Raw genomic sequence first — 22,080 nt, forward strand, 5'->3', positions numbered from 1 at the left:
ATAGTAAATGTTGGTTTCAGGTGTTGGCACCAGTATGCTTGCTACCTCCGAGAACAGAATAGACCGACAGATGTAAATCTTGTAATTGTCACAAATGCATTTGCCTTGAAGATGAACTGGAAAGTCTCCCTGTACACATGTTAGAGCCTAGAAGTGTGTTTGCCACACAAATAAATGCTCCGTGCATGGGTCCTGTGTGAGGCAGTCATAGTCTTGGAAGACGAAACCCAAAAGCCATGAAGAAAAAGATACGCATATTTGACTTTGTAAATAGTAGACTTTTTGGATATGGAAAAAGACGCCATGATAAGAGTCAAAGGACAGAGGCTACCCGGAGGAAAAATTGGCCTCACATAGGACAAAAGTTCCCGTATACATGAAGATCTCCTATGAATTGATAAATACAAGTCAGAAGAAGAAGATAAAGTACACACGGGGGCAAGTTACAGAACAGGAAATCTTGATGACCAGTTTGGCCAGTGGTCAGGAAAATGAAAGAACAGCCATAGGACGCCCTTTATTATTTTTTTTACCCATTAGATTGGCAAAGGTTAAGGGACAATAAAGTCCAGCGCCAGAAAAGACGGGTGGGACGTGAGCCCTTCACTGCTGTGGAGAGTGTAGCACAAAATTTGCTCAGAAGGGAGCTGCCATTTATCAAGCACCTGCCATGTACCATGTCCTGTGTGGCTTGATGTTGGGGTTACCTGTGTGAGTAAAACATGAGTCCTGTCCTCGAAGAGCTCACAATAGGGGAGACAGTATGGTAGTAGGGGGATGTGCAGGAAACAGAGCTGGGGGGGGGAGGGGCCCGTAAGTAACGTGGGATGTGTGCAGGAAGGGAGGGGCAGGGGGACACGATATTGAGGCCACACCTCGAAGGCTCCTGTGTGCCGTACTGAGGAGTGAGGACTTTCCAGGTAGGCTCTAGGGAAGGTTTACGAGGTAGGAAGAGGGACGATTTGGCCCACGTTGTAGAATTTTGGCAATGATGGGATTATTGGGCTGACGTGTGAACATCAAAGGCAGAGACCTTTTGGGAGGATCGATGTCGCCTAGGTCATGGAGGATGTCCGAACAAGGACCGTGGTAGTGTGTGTGGAAAAGAAGGGTTCCTATCAAAGGCAGCTTGGAGACTCAACACTGGAGAGCAGAAGCGAGAGCATTCGATGATGACTCCACCGGTTCTGGCCTGAATGAGCAGGCTGACAGTTAAGCAGTGGCATATGGCAGGAGTGAGCTTTGGGAGCCAGTAATGAACTTGGGTTTGAACTCTTCGTTGTAGCTGTCACTGGGACATGCAAATATGGAGATATCTCCATATTTGGACATGGAGATATCTGTCCTTTGGAAACATGTGTCCTGGAGCTGAAGAAGGTGGTAGTGCTCTCTCTCCTCGTGAGCCACACTGTTCACAAGCGGGGTGTTTGATCACTGACTTGTACGGTATGTGACAACTTGTAATTGGCTGTTTTTTCTCCCCTTAAAGATACAGCCGTATGTGAACGGAGCTCTGTACAGCATCCTTTCTATTCCGTCCATTCGTGAGGAAGCAAGGGCAATGGTAAGACAGTGTGCTTGAGGGACACCTGGGTGGCTCAGTTGGTGAAGCGTCTGACTCTTGACTACGACCCGGGTCATGATCTCATAGGTTTGTGAGTTTGAGCCCCACCTCGGGCTCTGCGCTGACAGCACAGAGCCTGCTTAGGATTCTCTGCCCCACTCTCTCTCTGTCCCTCCCCTGCTCGTGCTGTCTCTGTCTCTCTCAAAAATAAATAAACATTTACAAAAAAAAAAAAAAAAAAAGAAAGAAAGAGAGCAAATATGCTTGAGAAATTCGTAAGCTTCAATCAGTGCCACGGTTCAGAAGCTGTTAGAGCAAGGAGATCTGAGACTGGGCCCCGTGGCTTGCACGTAGCTTATGAACTCCCTGGAATTGTATGCCAGATATGTATTTGCAGTTTTCTGGAGAGAGAATCTGGAGCTTTTATCATATTCTCGAGGGATCCCTAACTCCTAAGAACTACCATGTTAGAAAGTTCCCAACAGGCTTATTTTTGGAAAGTTAATAGACTTTTTTTTAATGATTCGTTTTACTTTGGGGCGTTGGGAATGCCTATGGATTTCATAGTAGAAGCTTAGCAGGAAAACAGTGAAATGGAGAAAGTATCACTGAAATTCACCTGCAGGAGTCCTAGGGCACTTGTGGCAGGAGTGAACAGTGGTGTGGTCCAAACACTCGGAGGCTGCAGACCTTCTCACAGCAGCCAAGTGGGACAGACACTCTGGTAAAGACGATAAAGCTGTCTGGTTCCTGGTGTGGTCGGTAAATAGTGAATTCAATACTTGATGTGTTTACGTTAGTGCTTCTGTTGGATTAAGCATAAAACAAGCTTCAGGTGATTAGCATCGTATGCGATAACAAGTGTTTCTGGATCTAATCAGCAAAACCACTGGAGTTTCGTCCCTTTTCTCATAACATGCGGAACCAGCTCAACTGTGTGCATATTAAATGCTATGATGAAGGGATTAAATATATTTCCACAGTCAAAAGACAGGCCAAATTCAGTTTGAGACCAGTGAAACATGTTCTTCCACTTGATTTTGCTTACTTAGAAGAATTGCTAAATCTCCTAATTAGTCATCTAAAATTACATCAACAGTTATGCCAGAGATAAAAACTCAATTAGGAACTATTCTGTGTGGTCACACTGAACAATGAAACTTAATTGCCTATCACTTTGGGGGAGAGGGGAATCATTTCAGTACGGAACAAGGGAAAATGGACTTGGTTAAATTCTGCATTATGGTCCTTCTGGTGAGAGGAATTCTTAACCAAAGGAGACACCAAGGAAGAAAACACGTAGGCTAAGAAAAAAAGAAGGGAGGTGATATGGATCAGACAGCAGGAAAGGCAGCTTGGAGGAAGGACATCCAGGGCAAGGGGCAGGGAAGGCAGGACAAAACAGAAGTAAAGGGACAGGGACCAACTGGGGAGGAGAGATTCGTGTTATAGGACATTAGAGCGTGACCCTTAGAGATCAGCCAGGCCAGAGAGAAAAAGTGTGGAGGAAAGGGACAGTGTCTCAGAGACCTGGGGGACAATACCCAGAGGTCTCACACATATGTAACTGGACTCCCAACAGGAGAGGACAATATGACATCATAAGAACTCTGTTTTTGCAACCAGGTAAAACATTCGTATGCTTGTGGAAAACGACAAAGAAAACATAGAAATTATATCGGTACCAAATGCTATGATGGTGGTCTTAAAATAATACCACCACCCCACCACCCCACCCCCCACCAAACAGAGAAGAAGATAAACGAGTGCACTGAGGCCATTTGAGCTTTAAGAGACTGCCAAGGTCTGGGACGGGAGAGTGGTTCAGATCAATAGGGCTGCGCCGATGCCTGCTCCAAAGCCTCCTGCCCCCGGCGCTGGTGCAGTTGTCGGCCATGAAGCTCTTCCCCAGGATTGAAATCCCAGCTAGACAGTCTGGCCTGGGCTGGAGCAGACTCCTGCCCGCTTGATACCCTCTTCCCTTGACTCAAAGACTATCCAGAGTTGTTCCTCCCTTCCAGACCACTCCTTCATGCTCTCCTCTGTGCGCTTGCCTGTCTCTGCCTGCCTCTCCGTTAAATGTTTCCCTTCTCAAAGGTGCTGTCCTAAGCCTCTCACTCTGCTGTCACCCGGAACCTTGTTTATTCCCTTGGCCTCGGCTACCAGATCTCTCTTCTGAGCCACAAATCCCTTCCAAACACAGCAGGAACGATCTTAACCATTTCAGTAGGCTTTACACCCAGCATGGAACCCCATTCAGGGCTTGAACTCACAACCCTGAGATCAAGACCTGAGCTGAGATCAAGAGTTGGACCCTTAAACAACTGAGCCACCCCGACTCCCCTTAACCATTTACTGAGCATCTATTATGTACCAGCACTTGGACTGGATGCTGTTTTTTTAGGTATAATTTATATAGTTCAATGCAATGGACAAACATATGTATCTACCTAACCAACACCCAATTACATTTTTTACCTTTTAAAGATTTCATGTTAACCAGCGTTGCCATCCTTATTTTATAGTTGAGGACACAGGTTGGGAGGAACTAAGTAATTTGATCAAGGTCACACTGTTAATTCACGAGGGAACTCAGATTCTAATCCAGACTTAGCCTTCTGGAAGGTAATGCTCTTCTCTACACGATGGGAATTCACCATGTTCAAAACTGCACTTGACATTTCTTTGATTCACTTACAGCCATTGACTCCAAACAGGCCTGCATTAAAAGAGGGAAATATTGGCTCATTTAACTGAAAAGTCCAGGCATAAGCATCAGGCAGACCTTGATCAGGGTTCATGTGTTACTGGATCCATTTCTCTCCTGGGACCTCTGGAGTCTGCTTCCTCTATTTTGGGGTCATTATTAGATACACTTTCCTCTTGTGGCAAGAAGGTCTCATCAGCTCCAGCCACACGTGCTCATTCAGATCCCTCAAGGAAAGAGGAAGGCGGGGAAACAGATACCTGTGGTTAAGTTGGTATCTTACATTTCCCTGCAATTCTGTTAGCTAGTATTGAGAGTTCTGATGTCAGTGTTTTGTAACAAAGTAAATATTATGCAATATGGTGCCTTTATAATTCTTTTGATAGAAGAAGAACAATAGCTGTTTAAAAAGAGGTTCTGTTTGTTCATTTATTTCTCTAAACATATGGCTTTACTCTTCATTTTGTTTCTAAAATCCAGAAGGAAGTGTATAAACGTAAAGAAATCACAGGACAGAAATTACCTCCCAAAACAACATATTGCCCAAACTAAAGGGAATACTTATGCAGTTAAATTTCACAATAGTTTTTTTTCACTTTTTATGAGAATATAGTTGATATACAGTGTTCTTTTAGTTTCAGATGTACATCCATTGCTCATCAAGACAAGCACAGTCACCATACATTATTACAGCATTATTGACTGTAGTCCTGATGTACTTTTTATCTCTGTGACGACTTATTGACTTTATAACAGGAAGTTTGTGTCTCTTAATCCCCTTCACCTATTTCACCTATCACCCCACCTCCCTCTGGCAACCCCCAGTTCTCTGTACAATAGGTTTTTGTTGTTGTCTGCCAAACGTTTTATAATTAGGTCAGATAGCCAACCAAGAAGAAAGCAGTTTCACTGTGAGTTGTGAAAAATAACAAGAAGAATGTTTAGTACTGAGCAGAGGTATCTTTATTGTGTATATCCCTACTCTCCTGCCAAAGGTTTTTTTTTTAATTGGGTAGAGCTGTTCTCCCCCACAAAACAACTAAAATACTAACTCTTACTCTGTCTACTGCCCCAGGGAATGGAGTACGTCCTCCGCTGCTTCATCAAAGAAGGCAATGCTGAAATGGTTCGCCAGATCGAATTCATCATCAAGCAGCTTAATTCAGGTCCGTTCAAAGCAGGAAGGTATAATCTGTCTGTGCATCTCTCATGTGTGCTGGAAGGATACACGGGCTTTCTTAGGAAAGCTTGTCATATCTTGGAATCCATTCAGGGGCTTTAAGGGAGGTGGGGAGACCCAACTGAACCCACCAACAAGGCGGTCCAGATTGTCCCAGGATCAACGATCTTTCACCACACTTCAGGCTTAGAGTCAACAAAAAGAATTCAAAAGCAACCGCAGAAACTCTGCTCTACCCTTACGTTCTCTTTATGTGGACCTCCCCCTCCTCGTTCTCTCCCCGCTTCACAGGGCTTCTCTGGGGGTCCCAGGGCCAGATAAGGAAAACAATGCCGACCTCCGTGGCACCACCACAGAAAATGTCACTCTCCCGCGTGCATTCACGCTTTCAAAACAAACTTATGTTGCCCGCTGGTGCCATGGAGGAGATGATCCTTGTTCTCTCGGGCTTTCTCCGTTACTGTGACAATCGACATCCCATAGTAAGCAGGAAAGGAAGGTGCAGGAAGCCTTGGATGGGACCAGGATGGAGGGGAAGCTCTAGCTCTTTCTGTGGACTCCTGACATCTTGATCCTGACTCGTACCCGTGCCAGAGGCACCCAGCAGCCCACATCACTCAAAGTCCAAGTGCACAGATCCTACTTAGCACGTGAGCAAAGATGAAAAAATGAATCTCCTGATCTCTACTCCTGAGTCAGCAGCTTGACCAAGGCCAAGAAACAGTTGCCCAAAGCCATTCACTGGAGGAAGCCCATAGGTGGCTCATGGTTCGCGGCCTGAGCTGCACATGGCAGTCACCTGAGGAGATTTAAAGTCCCCAAAGCAGCACCCCATGCTAGTGAAGTCAGAAGCTCCAGGGGGGCCCCAGGTGTGAATAGTGTTTACATTTATTTCTTTTTTTTTTTTTTTTTTTTTCAACGTTTATTTATTTTTGGGACAGAGGGAGACAGAGCATGAACGGGGTAGGGGCAGAGAGAGAGGGAGACACAGAATCAGAAACAGGCTCCAGGCTCTGAGCCATCAGCCCAGAGCCCGACGCGGGGCTCGAACCCACGGACCGCGAGATCGTGACCTGGCTGAAGTCGGACGCTTAACCGACTGCGCCACCCAGGCGCCCCAACATTCATTTCTTTTTGAGAGACAGAGCACAGGTTGGGGAGGGGGGTAGTGTTTAAAGCTCCCAGGTGATCCCCACATGCAGCCGGGGTGGTGGGTCCCTGCCTCGGACAAGCACAGAAATGGAGAGGCTGAAAGAGGACGTTAGAGGCTCCTGATCAACAGGAAGCAGCAGGGAGAGCAGCTAGTGAAACCTTCACTCCCTCAGGCTGGGGCACATTTCCATCTGAACATCCTCCCCTTGGCTATTCATCCCAGATTCAGGTGAGCAAGGAATAGAATTTTGCTTTCTGCAACAGCTGCATTTCTGATTTGGAACCCCCACTCTGCTGGGCGGATGGATCGACAAAACACAGCGAAATAAAATGCGGCTGTTCCATGACAGCAGTCGGGACTCAGCTCGCTCCCTCACCGGCTGTGGGTAGAAGAGAGGCCACTGCTGGCGAAGGAGGGAACTGCTGCAGGGAACAGCTGAGAACTCCGTCCCTAGCGAGTGGGGGTCCTCTGTGGCTTCGGGGTCACGTTTGGGCCCGGAATCTTCTTCAAGGCTGGCTTTGTGTTCCAGTCTATCAAGACCCGTGCGCCTCCATTTTCTTGTCGGTCTCCCCTCCTTCCTGGCAGCCAAGCCACAGGGGCGGTCCCCCTTGCGCTCTGGCCCCAAACCGTCTCTTTGTCGTCTGTAAAACTGGCCCTTAGGGGCGCCTGGGTGGCGCAGTCGGTTAAGCGTCCGACTTCAGCCAGGTCACGATCTCGCGGTCCGTGAGTTCGAGCCCCGCGTCAGGCTCTGGGCTGATGGCTCAGAGCCTGGAGCCTGTTTCCGATTCTGTGTCTCCCTCTCTCTGCCCCTCCCCCGTTCATGCTCTGTCTCTCTCTGTCCCAAAAATAAATAAACGTTGAAAAAAAAAAAATTTTTTAAACTGGCCCTTAAGCTAACATGCTGAAGAATGTGAAGAGGGAGGGTCAGTTAGACATTTCCGTGAGGGATGTGCTTTGTCAGGAAGTTATCGTGGGTGGAGTTCTGGTATATTCAGAAGGGGCTTGACATACACCTGCTTTGCTCAGTAAGTTCCAGTTTCAATAATGAGTGTCAAAAGTATTTCTTTTTTTTAGGAAGCACTTCAGTTATTCTGTATCCATGGGACAGTGGCAGGTCCCCAGAGACCCTATTACTTAGAAGTCTGATCCTTTGAAACAAAATAAGGAAGTCATTGAACGTTTGAATGGAGGACGAGGCACACACACACAGCTGCCTTAGGATATGTGTCGTGAGCATGGAGTCAGAATGAATGGGTGTACCAGCATCACTATGAAAGCCACAGAGGGGAGAGCTGGAGTTTCCACCCCATTTGGGCTTCATCCTCAAGTAGACATTAACAGTAGAGTATGAATTAGTAGTAGCTTACTAGTTTAAGATAAGTCGGATGGCATTGCCACAATCTCTATTTAGCGTATTGGCTTTATTGTTCTATTTTAGTAAACATGTGAAACGTGCGTATGGGTTTTCATACATTCGGGCCCATCTCAGTTCTCTAGTACTGTTTTTCCTATAAAGTTTTAAGGTTTCCAAGTACAGAAATTCCAGAGTATTTTAGGAACCTAACCCCACAGGTAGGGAAGGACTGCCCTGGGGAAGCTTAAGGGACGTGGCAGACAGAGGTGACCGCCACCAGCAGCAACAGGGAGGTTCATCTATGACTCCAGCCCTCAAGGGGGGGGGCCTGGCAGGTACTGGCCAGTCCCTGAGGAGAGGACGGGAGCAGGGCAGAGCCAGCATCGCCAGCTGGGCCGCAGGAAAGGAAGGACACTGATGGCTCCGAGCACCACTCACTGTTAGTTACTGGAGTGAGGGCAGCTGGCCATGCCACAACCCAGGAGACAGTGCGGGAAGCAGGGCTGATGTCCCTGTCACCCCCAAGAGGAGGAACTGACAGTTATAAGGTACTTAATTAAGTTCACAGGACTGGATTGTTCTGGGGAAGAGGATGAGTCTGAGCCAACAGGCTCAGGGGAGGGGTTGTGGCTGGACCAGCCTGTGGCTTCACGGAACATCTAAGATTCTTTTTTAAAAAGTGGGAGGGGGCATTTGCATATTGGAAAAAGAAATGTCCACAGCTGATGAATACAGCAGCACCCCCGTTTCGAAAGCCACCTGCTTGATAGGCATTTACCTGCAGGTGGCATGGAGCAGAGCTCTACGTGCGCTGGGAGGGCACAGAAGTTAGGTGAGGGAGCTTCAGCTCAAGTGCAGAATGGCGTAATTTCCCCATCTGCAAGGTAGTTTTCTTGACTTAAACAGCGTTTCGTGACAGGGGTGGGGCCGTGATGGGCGTGGAGGTGTGCAAGCCCCCTGAGGTGGGGACAGAAGTTGGTGTCCTGCAGGCCTTGGTCTAGCCAAGTCCGTGAGAGTCCTTCCCTTTAGAATGAGGGTTGTGTCAAGGACAGTGGGTGTCCTGGGGCTTCTACATATTCCTTCTACGAAATGGTTTTGGGGTTTAAGTTTAATCTGCCCCCTTTCTAAGTATGCTGAGCAGTCTCTTCAAGAATAGCCTTTGGCTCCTTGCCTCCTACTTCCTACTTGACTTCCTCTCTTCTCTCAGGCTCTCTTTCATGTCATCTGTTCAAGAAACAAATGATCGTTAAGGAAGAAGCATTAGGGATAGAGGGATGAGTAAGCCCGGTGCTCTGTTCTCAGGGACTCACAATTCAGTACAATGGGTGAGGAAGATGCCCAGACAAGTCCATAGCCATTCATACATGAGTAAACTGATCATCCCAAAGTGGCAAGTACTATCAGACTGCTGTCCAGTATGGTACTGTCTAGTACCACTCTCCAGGACAATGCTGTCTAGAGAAAATGCTGAGTGTTCAGCAGACTGAGGGGTGACTGCCCAGTGAGGGGTCAGGGAAGGCTTCGTGGAGGAGAAAGTAACCAAACTTCTCTAATAGCCACTGTGTACCTGGCCCTGGGCCAGGTGGCTTAGTTTGGTATACTGTGAAGTTCCCCCCACCCACCCACCCACCCAACAACCCTAGGAAGTAAGTGGTCTGATCCCCATTTCACAGATGAAAACACAGAGGCTCGTCCTTTCTCAGATTCCATTTTGCTATTATCCCTCCTTTATATATAAACTCTTAAGATCTAGCAGTGAACCACGGGAGCCTTCAGGAACCCTACCTGCCACGGCTGCTACCCCAGCTTCTGTGGGAAAATCATGGGATTTAAAAAAAAGGCTTGAGTTGAATCTCAGCTCTGTCACTTACGGGAGTGTGACCGTAAACAAATCTCTTATCCTCTGTATGCCTCCTTTTGCTGTTTGCTATAAAGTGGGGAGAAGAGTCAACCAAATCTTTGTACGGAGGAAATAACACGTGTACAGCATCTAGCTCGATGCCTAGCAACACTAGTTTAATTTCTTTTTTTCTAAATTCCTCTCAAATTGTATGCTGGCTTTTAACTTTGCTCGCGCCACTACCAATGCGTTCTGGTCAAACTGGGGGAGAGATTTAATTTGCTGAAGATGATCGCAACCTGTGGCCGCAATGGCCCCAGAAACCAAATTGTTCTAAGGTGACCCGATTCTCATTAGCGCGTTTATGCGCCTCTACAGCAGCTGAAGGATTTTGTTGGCCAAGACTCCCAACTGTGTTTGCAGTTATTCATTTATTTTTTTCTTTATAGAGGAGCTACAGGATGGTGTTCTTGAATCTGATGATGATGAAGAGGAAGATGATGAAGTAAGTTGGTGGCCCTTGACACCACCTAGAAAACTCGTGCCAAATTATTGAGTCTCTTCCTTGCCTCGAAGAGTTAGTCCAGAAATGGAGGTTTGATCCCTGCAGCATTATTCCTCACAGTGCTGGAGCTTGGCTAAGCTCAGCTGCGGGGGGTCTTGCCCATCTCAGTTGAGGTGTCGTGTGGCTGCTTTCCGCGTCCAAGCTGGCCTCCCACCCTCCCCGGCCCCTCCGCGTGGCCTCCGATCGCCCAGCGGTCAGGCTTACGGTTCCTCACCGGTTGGTGGCTGGGCTCCAAGAGGGAGGAAGTGAAAGCTTCCAGTCCTCTTCCGGGCTCAGCGGTCTAGAACATCCCTTCTGCTGTGTTCTGCTCGGGGCACATCACAAGAGTGGCCCAGACTGGGGAACGGAGGTTAGATATAACCGACCGGAGGGTTCGAGGCGGGAGGATTGGGGGTGGCCATGTCTGAAGGACACGTGCCGCCCCTGGGGTGGGTTTTCTGCAGCCACAGCACACAGGTGTCACGCTCCACAGCACTCGGGGCTTATGGGAGGTTGAAAGGCAGCACTTCTGCGACATGAGTCTTTTGCTTTGAAGGGGCCCGAGCCTGCCCTGGTCTTCCTCATGTTTGGGAGCGTCGGGCCCAGAGGCTCCCGTGAGACTCTCTAGGCTGAGAGGCTGGGTTCAGAGCGGGCGGAACCAACCACCTTGCTCTTTTATTTGCGCTGTTTCAATATGGGTTTCCTCGGCTCTGCAAAATCTGCTTACCTGGTTTTTTAAAACCAGAAGGTTCAGAACTAACGTCGGTGAGTCTCATGAAGCGCAGATAGAGAATGGCGACTCGTGGGCGGGAGATGGGTTTTTCAGACGACGAGCTTTTTCCTCGTTCTTCCTCCAGGCCTAGAAAACCCATACACGTTACTCTCTCCACTTCTCGGTACTAATTCGTGGTTTGCATTCCTTCTATTTTGTGGGGAGCAAGTACTCCTGAAGTGAATGCTGCAGGAGAGGTTTCCCCTTGGAGTTGTGGTCTCTCGGGTTAAAAGGTCTGTAAAGTCAGGGTTTTGTCCACTGATGGCACCAGCTGGGGGAGATCTTCCAGCGAGTTCATTTAAGAGCCTTCATTTAAGAGCCTTCCAGCGAAGAAGGCTGTGCTGAGGTCGCCCAGTGATTGTCCTTCCCACAGGCCGCCTCCCGCCTGCCGTTTTCTTCCTGAGCTGTAGGTGGCGCTAGAGGGTGAAGACCGCTCGGCCTTGTCCGACAAGCGCAGTTCTGGACCTCGGCTGGGGATCCTGGCCCCTTCCTTTGCAAAGGTGGATCCAGAGAGGGGAGGAGACCAGCCTAAGGTCACACAAAGTCGATGGCAGTAAAATCTGGTTTAGAACAGGGATTGGCAGGCTTTTTCTGTAAAGAGAAAAGTAGTAAATATTTTAGGCTTTGGAGGCAATGTGGTCTCTGTTTCAACTACTCAAATCTGCCGTTGTGAGGCAAAGTAGCTATCAGCAATACATAAAAGGATGAATGCGGCTCTGTTCCCATAAAATTGTATTTATGGACACTAAAATTTGGATTTCATTTGATTTTTGTGGGTCACTAAACTTTTTTTTTTTTTCAAATATTTAAAGAGGTAAAATCATTCTCAGCTTGCTGGCCTTTCAAAAGCAGGCATCTTGTCCTGTAGGCTATTGTTGGCCAGCCACAGGAGAGAACCCAGCTCCCTGACCCAGTCTTCTCAGGACTGTGATAAGAGACCATCTTTGTTCCCTGTCCCATCAGTATTGTTTTAAATTATATTTTGAATTAATATCTTAATTAATTAATTCCATTGAGTTTTTGTCATTATATCCAGAAGTTCTCCTCAGCAACTATTTGTCCTCTTCCTGAGTTATCTCTTTGGAATTTTTTTGTTTGCTTTGGATTTTTTGTTTTGTTACTGTCAACCCCTTTGTCTTTGAATTGCAAGGGAAAATTCATTTGGCTCAACTGTTCTGTTAATGATGGGAATTCAACTTTGGAAAATATCCCTATGGAAGCAATTATAGTCTACTAAAAATTAAGGAATATACAGATCTTTTATTTTATTTTTTTAAGATTTTATTTTTAAGTAATCTCTATACCCGATGTGGAGCTCATCCACAACCCGAGATCAAGAGTCACATGCTCCACCAACTGAGCCAGCCAGGCGCCCCTATAGAGATCTTTTAATTTTCTGGACTTTTGGCTACCCTGATTTTTATTTTAAGAGGGTAGGGTTTGAAAATATTTGTTGTGATAACAGAATTTTCAGAAGACTCCTAGAAGGTGTTTAGTTGGGAAATTGTAAGGAAAGGATCTGGCCTTTGGGGCCGGAACATGGCTCTGCGATGCACTCCAGTCAACAGATCCTGGACTTTCCCTCTCTCTTCACCCCTACAGCACACCGCAGAGTGTTAGCAAGGGCGACCCAGGGAGGGCCCCAGCTATCTGTGTTTTACTCAGCTGGTAAACCAAGAGTGGGTGTTACTTTTTAAATTCGAAAGAAAAAGGAAAGTGAAAGGTGCTTAGACTCAAGGAAAATTTCCACAGAGCATTTGAGCACGTGGCACTGTCATTGGAACATGGCTACTACCTCCCAAGGTGACAGCTTTGAAGGAGACAGCACAAGTGTTTTCAGGACCTTTGAGTCAAATGTCATCTTGCTTAGCATTGTAAAAAAAATTTTTAATTTCCTATTGAAACCCAAAACACAGATAACGGAGCCAGTGTTTTCACAGAGCTACTCAATGCTTCTAAAGATAACATGGCTCTATCGGGGTGGGGCTGGAAGCCAAGGGGAATTAGGCTCCGTTTACCTTACATCCAGTTAAAATCTGTGCACTTGCAACTGTGGCCACTGGTCCTGCTGCCCAGGAAGCTCAAGAGAACCCCCAGGTGCACAATCTGATCTAATTTCTAAGAATGTAATGACTTGTCCTGGTGTGCTAAAAGTTCTGTCTGATATACACACATTTATATGCCAAAATAAAAAGATGTAAAGGTAGCGTTAGGGATGTTTTTTTCTGACTTACAGACTGTCTAGTGTATAACGTCAAATAGGAGAAGGAAATCACAAAGCGATGTGAACACTATGATTCAATTTCAGAAAGAAAACAAACATAAATACACAGCCTGATGAATGATGTATGTACTTCTGTGTACGCGCAGCAGAAAGGCGAGGCAAGTTACGCCCTCTTTGTTGACACTGGAAACTACCTGGAGACCAGGAGGAGGAAATGGGGGGAGGCAGCGAGGTCCTGGTCAGCGGGGAGGGCCGCAGAGTCACCTGTGTAGTGAGAAGTGAGAGAGAGGGTGCACCAGATTCAGTGGGCGGAGGGCGGGTGCTGAGCACCTTGAAGACTAATGGGGCAAAAAGTCAAACCGAGTTGGGGAGCAGGTGGGAAGTAAGAGAATGGAGCCGGTAAGATATGCGGCTCTTCCCACGAATCTGGCTGTGAGCAAGAGAGCAAGTGCGAGAGCCCGCAGCAGGGCAGTTGTGTTCGGTTCTAATTTGGGAGACACTGAAGCTTATTAAAATGCTGCTGGGAAGGATCCAGCTGAGAGGGAGAGGTGGAGCATTCAGGGCAGGAGGAGAGAGGAAGGATGGCCTCGGAAGGACAGGTGTTTTCATCATTTTCTAAATTGCTTCTGATGTTCTCTTGGCCCACAAGCCCCCAGACCCATTTAAACCTCCAGAGAAATAAAACCTTCATTAGATGGGCTTGGCCAGCACACACACAGGAACAGGCAGGTAACGGCTACAGTTTGTAAGGGCGCGAACGCATCTCACCAGGTGGTTCAAAGAAATGTATCATCTAATACAATTTAGTCTTGTTTCTAACATTTATTCATTTTTGAGAGACAGAGCGTGAGCAGAGGAAGGGCAGAGAGAGAGAGGGAGACACAGAATCCAAAGCAGGTTCCAGGCTCTGAGCTGTCAGCACAGGGCCTGATGTGGGGCTGGAACTCACTAGCTATGAGATCATGATCTGACCCAAAGTCGGTCGCTTAACCAACCGAGCCACCCAGGTGCCCCTAGTACAATTTAGTTTTATGTTAAACATTTGTCTTATGTTCCCAGAAAGCTGATGGTAAATCACAGGGCTCAGGAACCCTGATTCCAGTGTTCCCACCACAAATGGCTCATTTCCTGATTACAGTTTAAGGTGAGGTGTCTAGCTCATAAGTGGAGAAGAAAAGCCTTCTTGTGCTATTTGAGAAGACTGATTTTAAGACAAATATTCTCCCCTCTTAACAAAACAGGCTTAAGTGCCAGGTGAGATCAGCATGGACATTGACTTGCTGGTTGCCATGGAAGTGACAGTCCTATGCTCAGCAATCTCCTTCTCTAGAGATTTCTCGAGGCTAAGAGTCATTTATTTATTCAACAAATATTTGAGGGCCTTGACATAACATCATTCTAGGAAATAATGAGGAAGGGATACAAAACAAATCTGAAAGAGTATCTGGGCTTAAAATACCTCCAAGTAAGATTTGGATAAGTGAGAGAATAATGATGCTGATCATCGCCACTCACGGTTGTGGCATCACCAGGTGCCGGGCACTGTTTAGGCACCGTGCGTGCATTCGCTCATCTCCTCACAACAACCCTGCGACGGGTGCCATCGTTGTGCCCGTTTCACAGATGAGAAAACAGAAAATACGGCACTTACCGAGTTCACACAACCACAGTGATGGAGCTTGGAATCAAACCAGGGGGTCTGACTCGCAAGTCCACGCCGTTAACCACTACACGATTTTGTCTCTTGTGAGACGTGTGAACACGTGTAGACAAAAAGTAATAGAAAATAAATATATAATAATAGGTTCATGAATGTGATAGAAACAAGAAGTGCTGTAGAAATTCCAAAGGCTGCAAAAGTACTGGAACATGGCCGTCCCGACAGGACTTCCCTAGCCTAGGTTGACAGATAAGAGGAATGGATTGAGGACGAGAAAAATGTGGTCAGGAAAGCAGGAGAGGCATCTTCCACGGGAGACAGCGTAAGCTTATCCCTTGCCGCCCCTGTGACCCACATCAGTATGTGTTTGTGCTTTCATATTGTTCTTGTAAGATACACACATACAGTATTATACATAGACATACACATATCCGTGTATGTTTTCATCAATACTGGTTTTACAAAATGAGATGGCATAGATTATAGATACAAGCACACACATACACTGTGTTGTCTTTGCTCTTGTTAATATTTCCTGGCAGTCCCTCTAGGTCAGCCAGCAGGGCAAATTGATTCTGTTTAATGCCATAGATGTACAGTTTTCCGGATCTTTGCTTTGTCAAACAATGCCGCAGTAAATATATGCTTTGTAAATATATGCTTATTTACTGGTACTTTTATTTACGTGGGCTTTTGTTGCTGGGTTGAAGTGTATGTGTGTTTTTAATTGTAATAGACTTCTCCAGATTGTTTTTCAAAAAGGCGGTGGCAATTCGGATTTCACTGGCAGAGCAGGAGAGGAGACTTCCCTCCATCTCCACCAGCGTTAGGTGCAATCATTATTTTTGCCAATCTCATATTGATAAAGTGCTATCTCGTTGTTATCTTAATTTGCATCCCCATTGTATAGTGTGAGCGTCTTTTATGTTTATTTTATTGGATATTTGGGTTTGCCGTGCTGTAATTTCCTATTCGTGTCCTTTCCTCATTTTTAACATTGTTTGTCTTTCCGTGTCACTTCATTTGAATTCTCAGTATGTTACAGATAGTGCCCCTTTTTCACCTTCAATGCACAACATTCAAAGATACATCTTTTATTCATTGACTTATTTTTATAAATTTGCCACAACTCTTTTAAAATTTTTAAGAAGATACATATATTGACTTTTCTTTTACAGCTTCTGTGTTTCTGTCCCAATTAAGGTCCCCTGAACCATAAATTTTACATTAGTCTCCTAGATTTTCTCTTCAGACTTTATTTTTTTCATTTAAATTTTAATTATTAAATATATATTTTTTAAGAGTGAGCAAGAGAGCATGTGCACACATGGGGGAGGGGCAGAGAGAAGGGGAGAGAGAATATCCCAAGAAATCTCCACACAGAGCATGAGGCTCAATCTCACAAACCACAAGATCATGACCTGAGCTGAAATCAAGAGTTGGGTAGGCGCTTAACTGACTGAGCCACTCAGGTGCCCTTGTTTTGTTTTTTAAGTAAACTAACTCGACCTCGAACGTGGGGCTCGAGCTCTTGACCCTGAGATCAAGAATGGCATGTTCCTCCGACTGAGCCAGCCAGGTGCCCCAATTCTTACATATACATAGAAAAATACATATCATATTTATGTAAGGTTTGAAGTAACTTCTCAGATTTTTGGTTTCAGGACATTTTTTCACTCCTAAAAATTATTGAAGATTCCAAAGAGCTTTTGTTTATGTGTATTTGGCCTATCAATATTTGCTAAATTAGGAAGAATTTAAAACTGATAGAATGTGTTTATTAGCTTTTATTTTTATTCTTTTTAAGTTTATTTCTTTTGAGAAAGAGAGAGAATGGGGGAGGGAGGGAGGGAGAGAGAGAGAGAGAGAGAGAGAGAGAGAATCCCAAGCAGGTTTGTGCCATGAGCACAGAGCCAGAAGCAGGGCTGACCTGAGCCAAAATCAAGACTCAGATGCTTAACCAACTGAACCACCCATGTGCCCCAAGCGTCCAACTCTTGATTTTGGCTCAGGTCATGATCCCAAGGTTGTGGCATTGAGGCCTGCATTGGGTTCCACGCTGAGTGTGGAGCCTGCTTAAGATTGTCTCTCTCTCTCTCTCTCTCTCTCTCTCTCTCTCTCTCTCTCTCTCTCCCCACCCCCACTCATGTTCTCTCCTTAAATAAACAAAACAAAACCAAACAAAACATTAAAAGCAAAACAAAAAAAGGTTAGTTGCAACATAAATTCAAACACCATACCAACAAATCTTTTTTATTCTGTTAAAATCTGCTAGTCTCTTTTGCATTCTGTTAATCTTACTTTCTGATTGTTCATTGCTAGTGTATAGAAATACAATTGTTTTTAGTGTATTGATCTTGTATCCTGAAACCTTACTGAACTCATTTATTAGCTGTAAGAGTTTTTGTTTCTTTGTTTTGTTTTGTGATGGGTTCCTTAGGATTTTCTGTACACAATGCCATATCCTCTGTAAATATAGATAATTTTTCCTCTCTAGTTTAGATGTCTTTTATATTCTTTTCTTGCCTAAATTGCCCTGGCTACAACTTCCAGTACAACATTGAATAGAAGTGGCTAGCTGGACATGTTTGTCATTTTCCTGATCTTAGGGGGAAAGATTTCTGTCTTTTACTGTCCGTTGTGATGTTGGCTGTGGGTTCCTTATAAAGGCTCATTATCAGGTTGAACTTCCCTTCTTTTCAGAGGTTGTTAAGTATTGGATTTTGCTGAATGCTTTTTCCACATTAATGAAGATGATCATGTGAAATTTTTTCCCTTCATTCTGTTCATAGTGTATTACATTGATTGATGTATGTTAAACCACCCAATAACCACCCAATAACATATAAAAGGGATTTGTAATCCCTTTTATATGTTACTGGATTTGGTTTGCTGGTATTTTGTTGAGGATTTTTGTATGTATATTTATAATAGATATCACAGTGTAGTTTGACTTCTCTTATGATGTCTTTTTCTAGTTTTTCAAAACTTTTCACTTCAAGTCTGGTTGACATACAAGATTATATTAGTTTCAGGTGTATAACATAGTGATCAACAATTATATACACCTCTTTTTCTAGTTTTGTACCAGGGTGAGCTGGAATATGTTCCCCCTTCTGTTTTTGGGAGAGTTTGTGAAGAGTTGATGTTGTTAATTCTTCTGTAAATGTTTGTTGGCCTTCGCCAGTGCAGCCTTCTGGACCTGCGTTTTTCTTTGCAGGAAGTTTTTATTTTTTATTTTTTAATTTCTGGTTTGATCTCTTTACTTGTTATAGGTCTATCTGTTCAGAGTTTTGATTTCTTCTTGAGCCAGTTTCTATAATTTGTGTCTTTATAAGAATTTGTCCATTCTATCCAAGACATCTAATTTGTTGATTTGTGTGCAGTTTTTTGTAGTATCGCCTTATGATCTTTCCTTCTATAAGGTCAGTAGTGTCCCACCTTTCATTCCTGATTTTAGTAACTTGAGTCTTATCTCTTTTTCTTGGACAGTGCTATGGACTGAATTGTGCCCTCTCACATTCATATGTTGAAGCCCTGACCCCCCGTGTGGGTGTATTTGGAGACAGGGCCTCTAAGGAAGTAATTAAGATTAAAGGAAGTCATAGGGGTGGGGCCCTAATCTGGTGGGATTAGTACCCTTAAGAAAAGAGACACTACAAGATACTCTCACCACCATGGGGGAGGGCACAGAGAAGGTGGCTCTCCGCATCCAGAGAGCTCTCATCAGGAAGTGAAACAGCCTACACGTCTTGGCCTTGGACTTCCCAGCCTCCAGAACTGTGAGAAATACATTTCTGTTGGTTAAGCCCCCCGGTCTGTGGTATTTTACTATAGCAGCCCGAGCTGACTAAGACAGTCAATCTAGCTAAAGATTCATCAATTCTGTAGATCTTTCCAAAAACCAACTTTTCATTTTATTGATTTTCTCTATTGTTTTTCTGTTCTCTATTTCACTTATCTCTACTCTAATCTTTATTATTCCCTTCCTTCTGCTTTTCTTTTTCTGTTTCTTTAAGGTGTAAACTTAGGTTACTGATTTGAAAGCCTTCTTTTTTCTAATGTAGGCATTAAATGCATACATTAAATATATATCACTATAGTTTGCAAGGATATGGTGGATTTGCCCTGTTGGTGGAAAATAGTATGGAGTTCCCTCAAAAAATTAAAAATAGAACTACCCTACAATCCAGCAATCACAGTACTGGGTATTTACCCAAAGAATACAAAAACACTCATTCAGAGGAATACATGTACCCCTATTTATGTTTATTGCAGCATTATTTACTATAGCCAAACGATGGAAGCAGCCCAAATGTCCATCAATGGATTAATGGATAAAGAAGATGTGGAACACACACACACACACACACACACACACACACACACACACACACACACAGGAATATTATTCAGCCATAAAAAGAGTGAAATCTTGGGGTGTCTGGGTGGCCCCGTCGGTTAAGCATCTGACTCTTGGTTTTGGCTCAGGTCCTGATCTCACGGTTTGTGGGTTCGAGCCCCATGTTGGGTTCCATGCTGATAGTGTGGAGCCTGCTTGAGATTCTCTCTTTGCCCCTCCCCCTCTCACTTTCTGTCTCTCAAAAATAAATAAACTTAAAAAAACTTATAAAAAATGATATCTTGCCATTTGCAATGACATGGATGAAGCTAGAGAGTATTATGCTAAGCGAAATAAGTCAGAGAATTCAAGAAACAAACAAGCAAAGGGGGAAAGAGAGAGAGAGGCAAACCAAGAAACAGACTTGGGTCGCCTGGCTGGCTCAGTTGGAAGAGCATGTGACTCTTGATCTTAGGGTTGTGAGTTTAAGCCCCATGTTGGGTGTATAGATTACTTACAAATAAAATCTTTTTAAAAAATAAAGTAAAATCTTAAAAAACTAAAAAAAAAAAAACCAGACTCAGGTATAGAGAACAAACTAACGGTACTAGAAGGGAAGGGTGGGGGATGGGTGAAATAGCTGATGGGAATTTAGGAGGGCACTTGTGATGAGCACCAGGTGAGGTATGGAAGTGTTGAATCACTATATTGTACACCTGAAGCTAATATTACACTGTATGTTCACTAACTAGAATTTAAATTAAAACCGAGAGAGAGAGAGACATCTGACAGAGGTACATACCCAGCTCACCTAGCATGGGATGTCTGTCACACCCTCAACCAATGTAAAGTGTATATGTATATACATTTATATGTGTGTGTGTGTGTGTATGTATATATATGTATGTATATACATATGTATATATGTATATATGTGTGTGTATATATGTATATATATGTGTACATGTGTATGTACATATATATATGTATATATATGTGTGTGTGTATATATATATATATATATATATATATATATATATATATATATATTCCCACTATAAATTTCCCTCAGAGTACTGATTTTGCTATATCCCATAAGTTTTGGAAAGTTCTGTTTCCATTTCCGCTTACCTCGAAATATTTTCTACTTTTCCTTGTGATTTCTTCTTTGGCCCATTGGCCATTTGTGAGTGTGTTTTCAACGAGCCCTTGAGACAAGGCTGTTGACACTAAACAGGCTCTCAGATCAAATAAAGATAAGCCCTGGGAGGTGTTCCCAAGGACTTGCCTGACAGGTCAAATAATGATGGTTCTCTTGGAACGGGGCTTTTGGGAAGCTCAAAGCCCACCTGCTCCTCCCAGTGACTGCTTGGTTGCTGGTTTTCACTTTGATTGCAGGGCTGGGGGTTTTCAAGGAGATGGGGAGAGAGAGGAATACCACAACATTTGCTATTCTTACTGACAGTTAGCCCTTTTTTTTTTTCCTTGAATAAGCACCCTCAGATGACAGTTTTTGCCAGTGTTTTCCTTGCTTTTGTGGAGGAGTGGATTTTTGGAAGTTCTTACATCACAATTCCTGCTGGCATCCTGCCTAGTTTATACCCATGCATGATTTTGTATTTTCATGCATTGATCATTTGAGAAATAATGCTTTCTCATTTTTGCAGTTTTTCCAAATGTGGCCGTACTTCATTACAAAACATCCAGAAACTGCCTTAGTTAATATTGCCTCTGGGGCGCCTGGGTGGCGCAGTCGGTTAAGCGTCCGACTTCAGCCAGGTCACGATCTCGCGGTCCGTGAGTTCGAGCCCCGCGTCGGGCTCTGGGCTGATGGCTCAGAGCCTGGAGCCTGTTTCCGATTCTGTATCTCCCTCTCTCTCTGCCCCTCCCCCATTCATGCTCTGTCTCTCTCTGTCCCAAAAATAAATAAACATTGAAAAAAAAATTAAAAAAAAAAAAAATATTGCCTCTGATCTCATCAGAAAAGTCTTTAGGGGCGCCTGGGTGGCGCAGTCGGTTAAGCGTCCGACTTCAGCCAGGTCACGATCTCACGGTCCGTGAGTTCGAGCCCCGCGTCAGGCTCTGGGCTGATGGCTCAGAGCCTGGAGCCTGTTTCCGATTCTGTGTCTCCCTCTCTCTCTGCCCCTCCCCCGTTCATGCTCTGTCTCTCTCTGTCCCAAAAATAAATAAACGTTGAAAAAAAAAATTTAAAAAAAAAAAAAAAAAAAAAAAAAAAAAAAAAAAAGAAGGGCGCCTGGGTGGCTCAGTCGGTTAAGTGTCTGACTTCGGCTCAGGTCATGATCTCACGGTTTGTGAGTTTGAGCCCTGCATCGGGCTCTGTGCTGGTAGCTCAGAACGTGGATCCTGCTTCAGATTCTGTGTCTCCCTTTCTCTCTGCCCCTCCCCTGCTTGTGCTCTGTCTCTCTGTGAAAAATAAATAAATGTAAAAAACAAAAAATTAAAGAAAAGAAAGGTCCTTAGGTACTGGGAAGCTATTAAGTTTGCAGTGGCAGGAGCAAGTGTTTTCAAATGTTAGTTTTCTCAGGGCACCTGGGTGGCGCAGTCGGTTAAGCGTCCGACTTCAGCCAGGTCACGATCTCGCAGTCCGTGAGTTCGAGCCCCGCGTCAGGCTCTGGGCTGATGGCTCAGAGCCTGGAGCCTGTTTCCGATTCTGTGTCTCCCTCTCTCTCTCTCTCTGCCCCTCCCCCGTTCATGCTCTGTCTCTCTCTGTCCCAAAAAT

General features: G+C 44.8%; 1 protein-coding gene across 13 annotated transcripts in view; it reads left to right on the top strand.

Moving 5' to 3' along the window:
• ARMC9 (armadillo repeat containing 9) overlaps nucleotides 1–22,080 on the top strand; it is a 150,950-nt gene that overhangs the window by 66,651 nt on the left and 62,219 nt on the right. For all 13 annotated transcript variants that reach the window (XM_086719912.1, XM_086719914.1, XM_086719913.1 and 10 more), the window contains 3 exons: nucleotides 1,490–1,564; nucleotides 5,347–5,437; nucleotides 10,248–10,303. In XM_086719912.1, the coding sequence (XP_086576038.1) occupies nucleotides 1,490–1,564; nucleotides 5,347–5,437; nucleotides 10,248–10,303 (222 nt within the window). The remainder of the gene's footprint in view (nucleotides 1–1,489; nucleotides 1,565–5,346; nucleotides 5,438–10,247; nucleotides 10,304–22,080) is intronic.

The sequence above is a fragment of the Puma concolor genome, chromosome C1 (genome assembly GCF_028749965.1).
Source record: "Puma concolor isolate L17-30 chromosome C1, mPumCon1.1.hap2, whole genome shotgun sequence".
NCBI classification, from domain to species: Eukaryota; Metazoa; Chordata; class Mammalia; order Carnivora; family Felidae; genus Puma; species Puma concolor.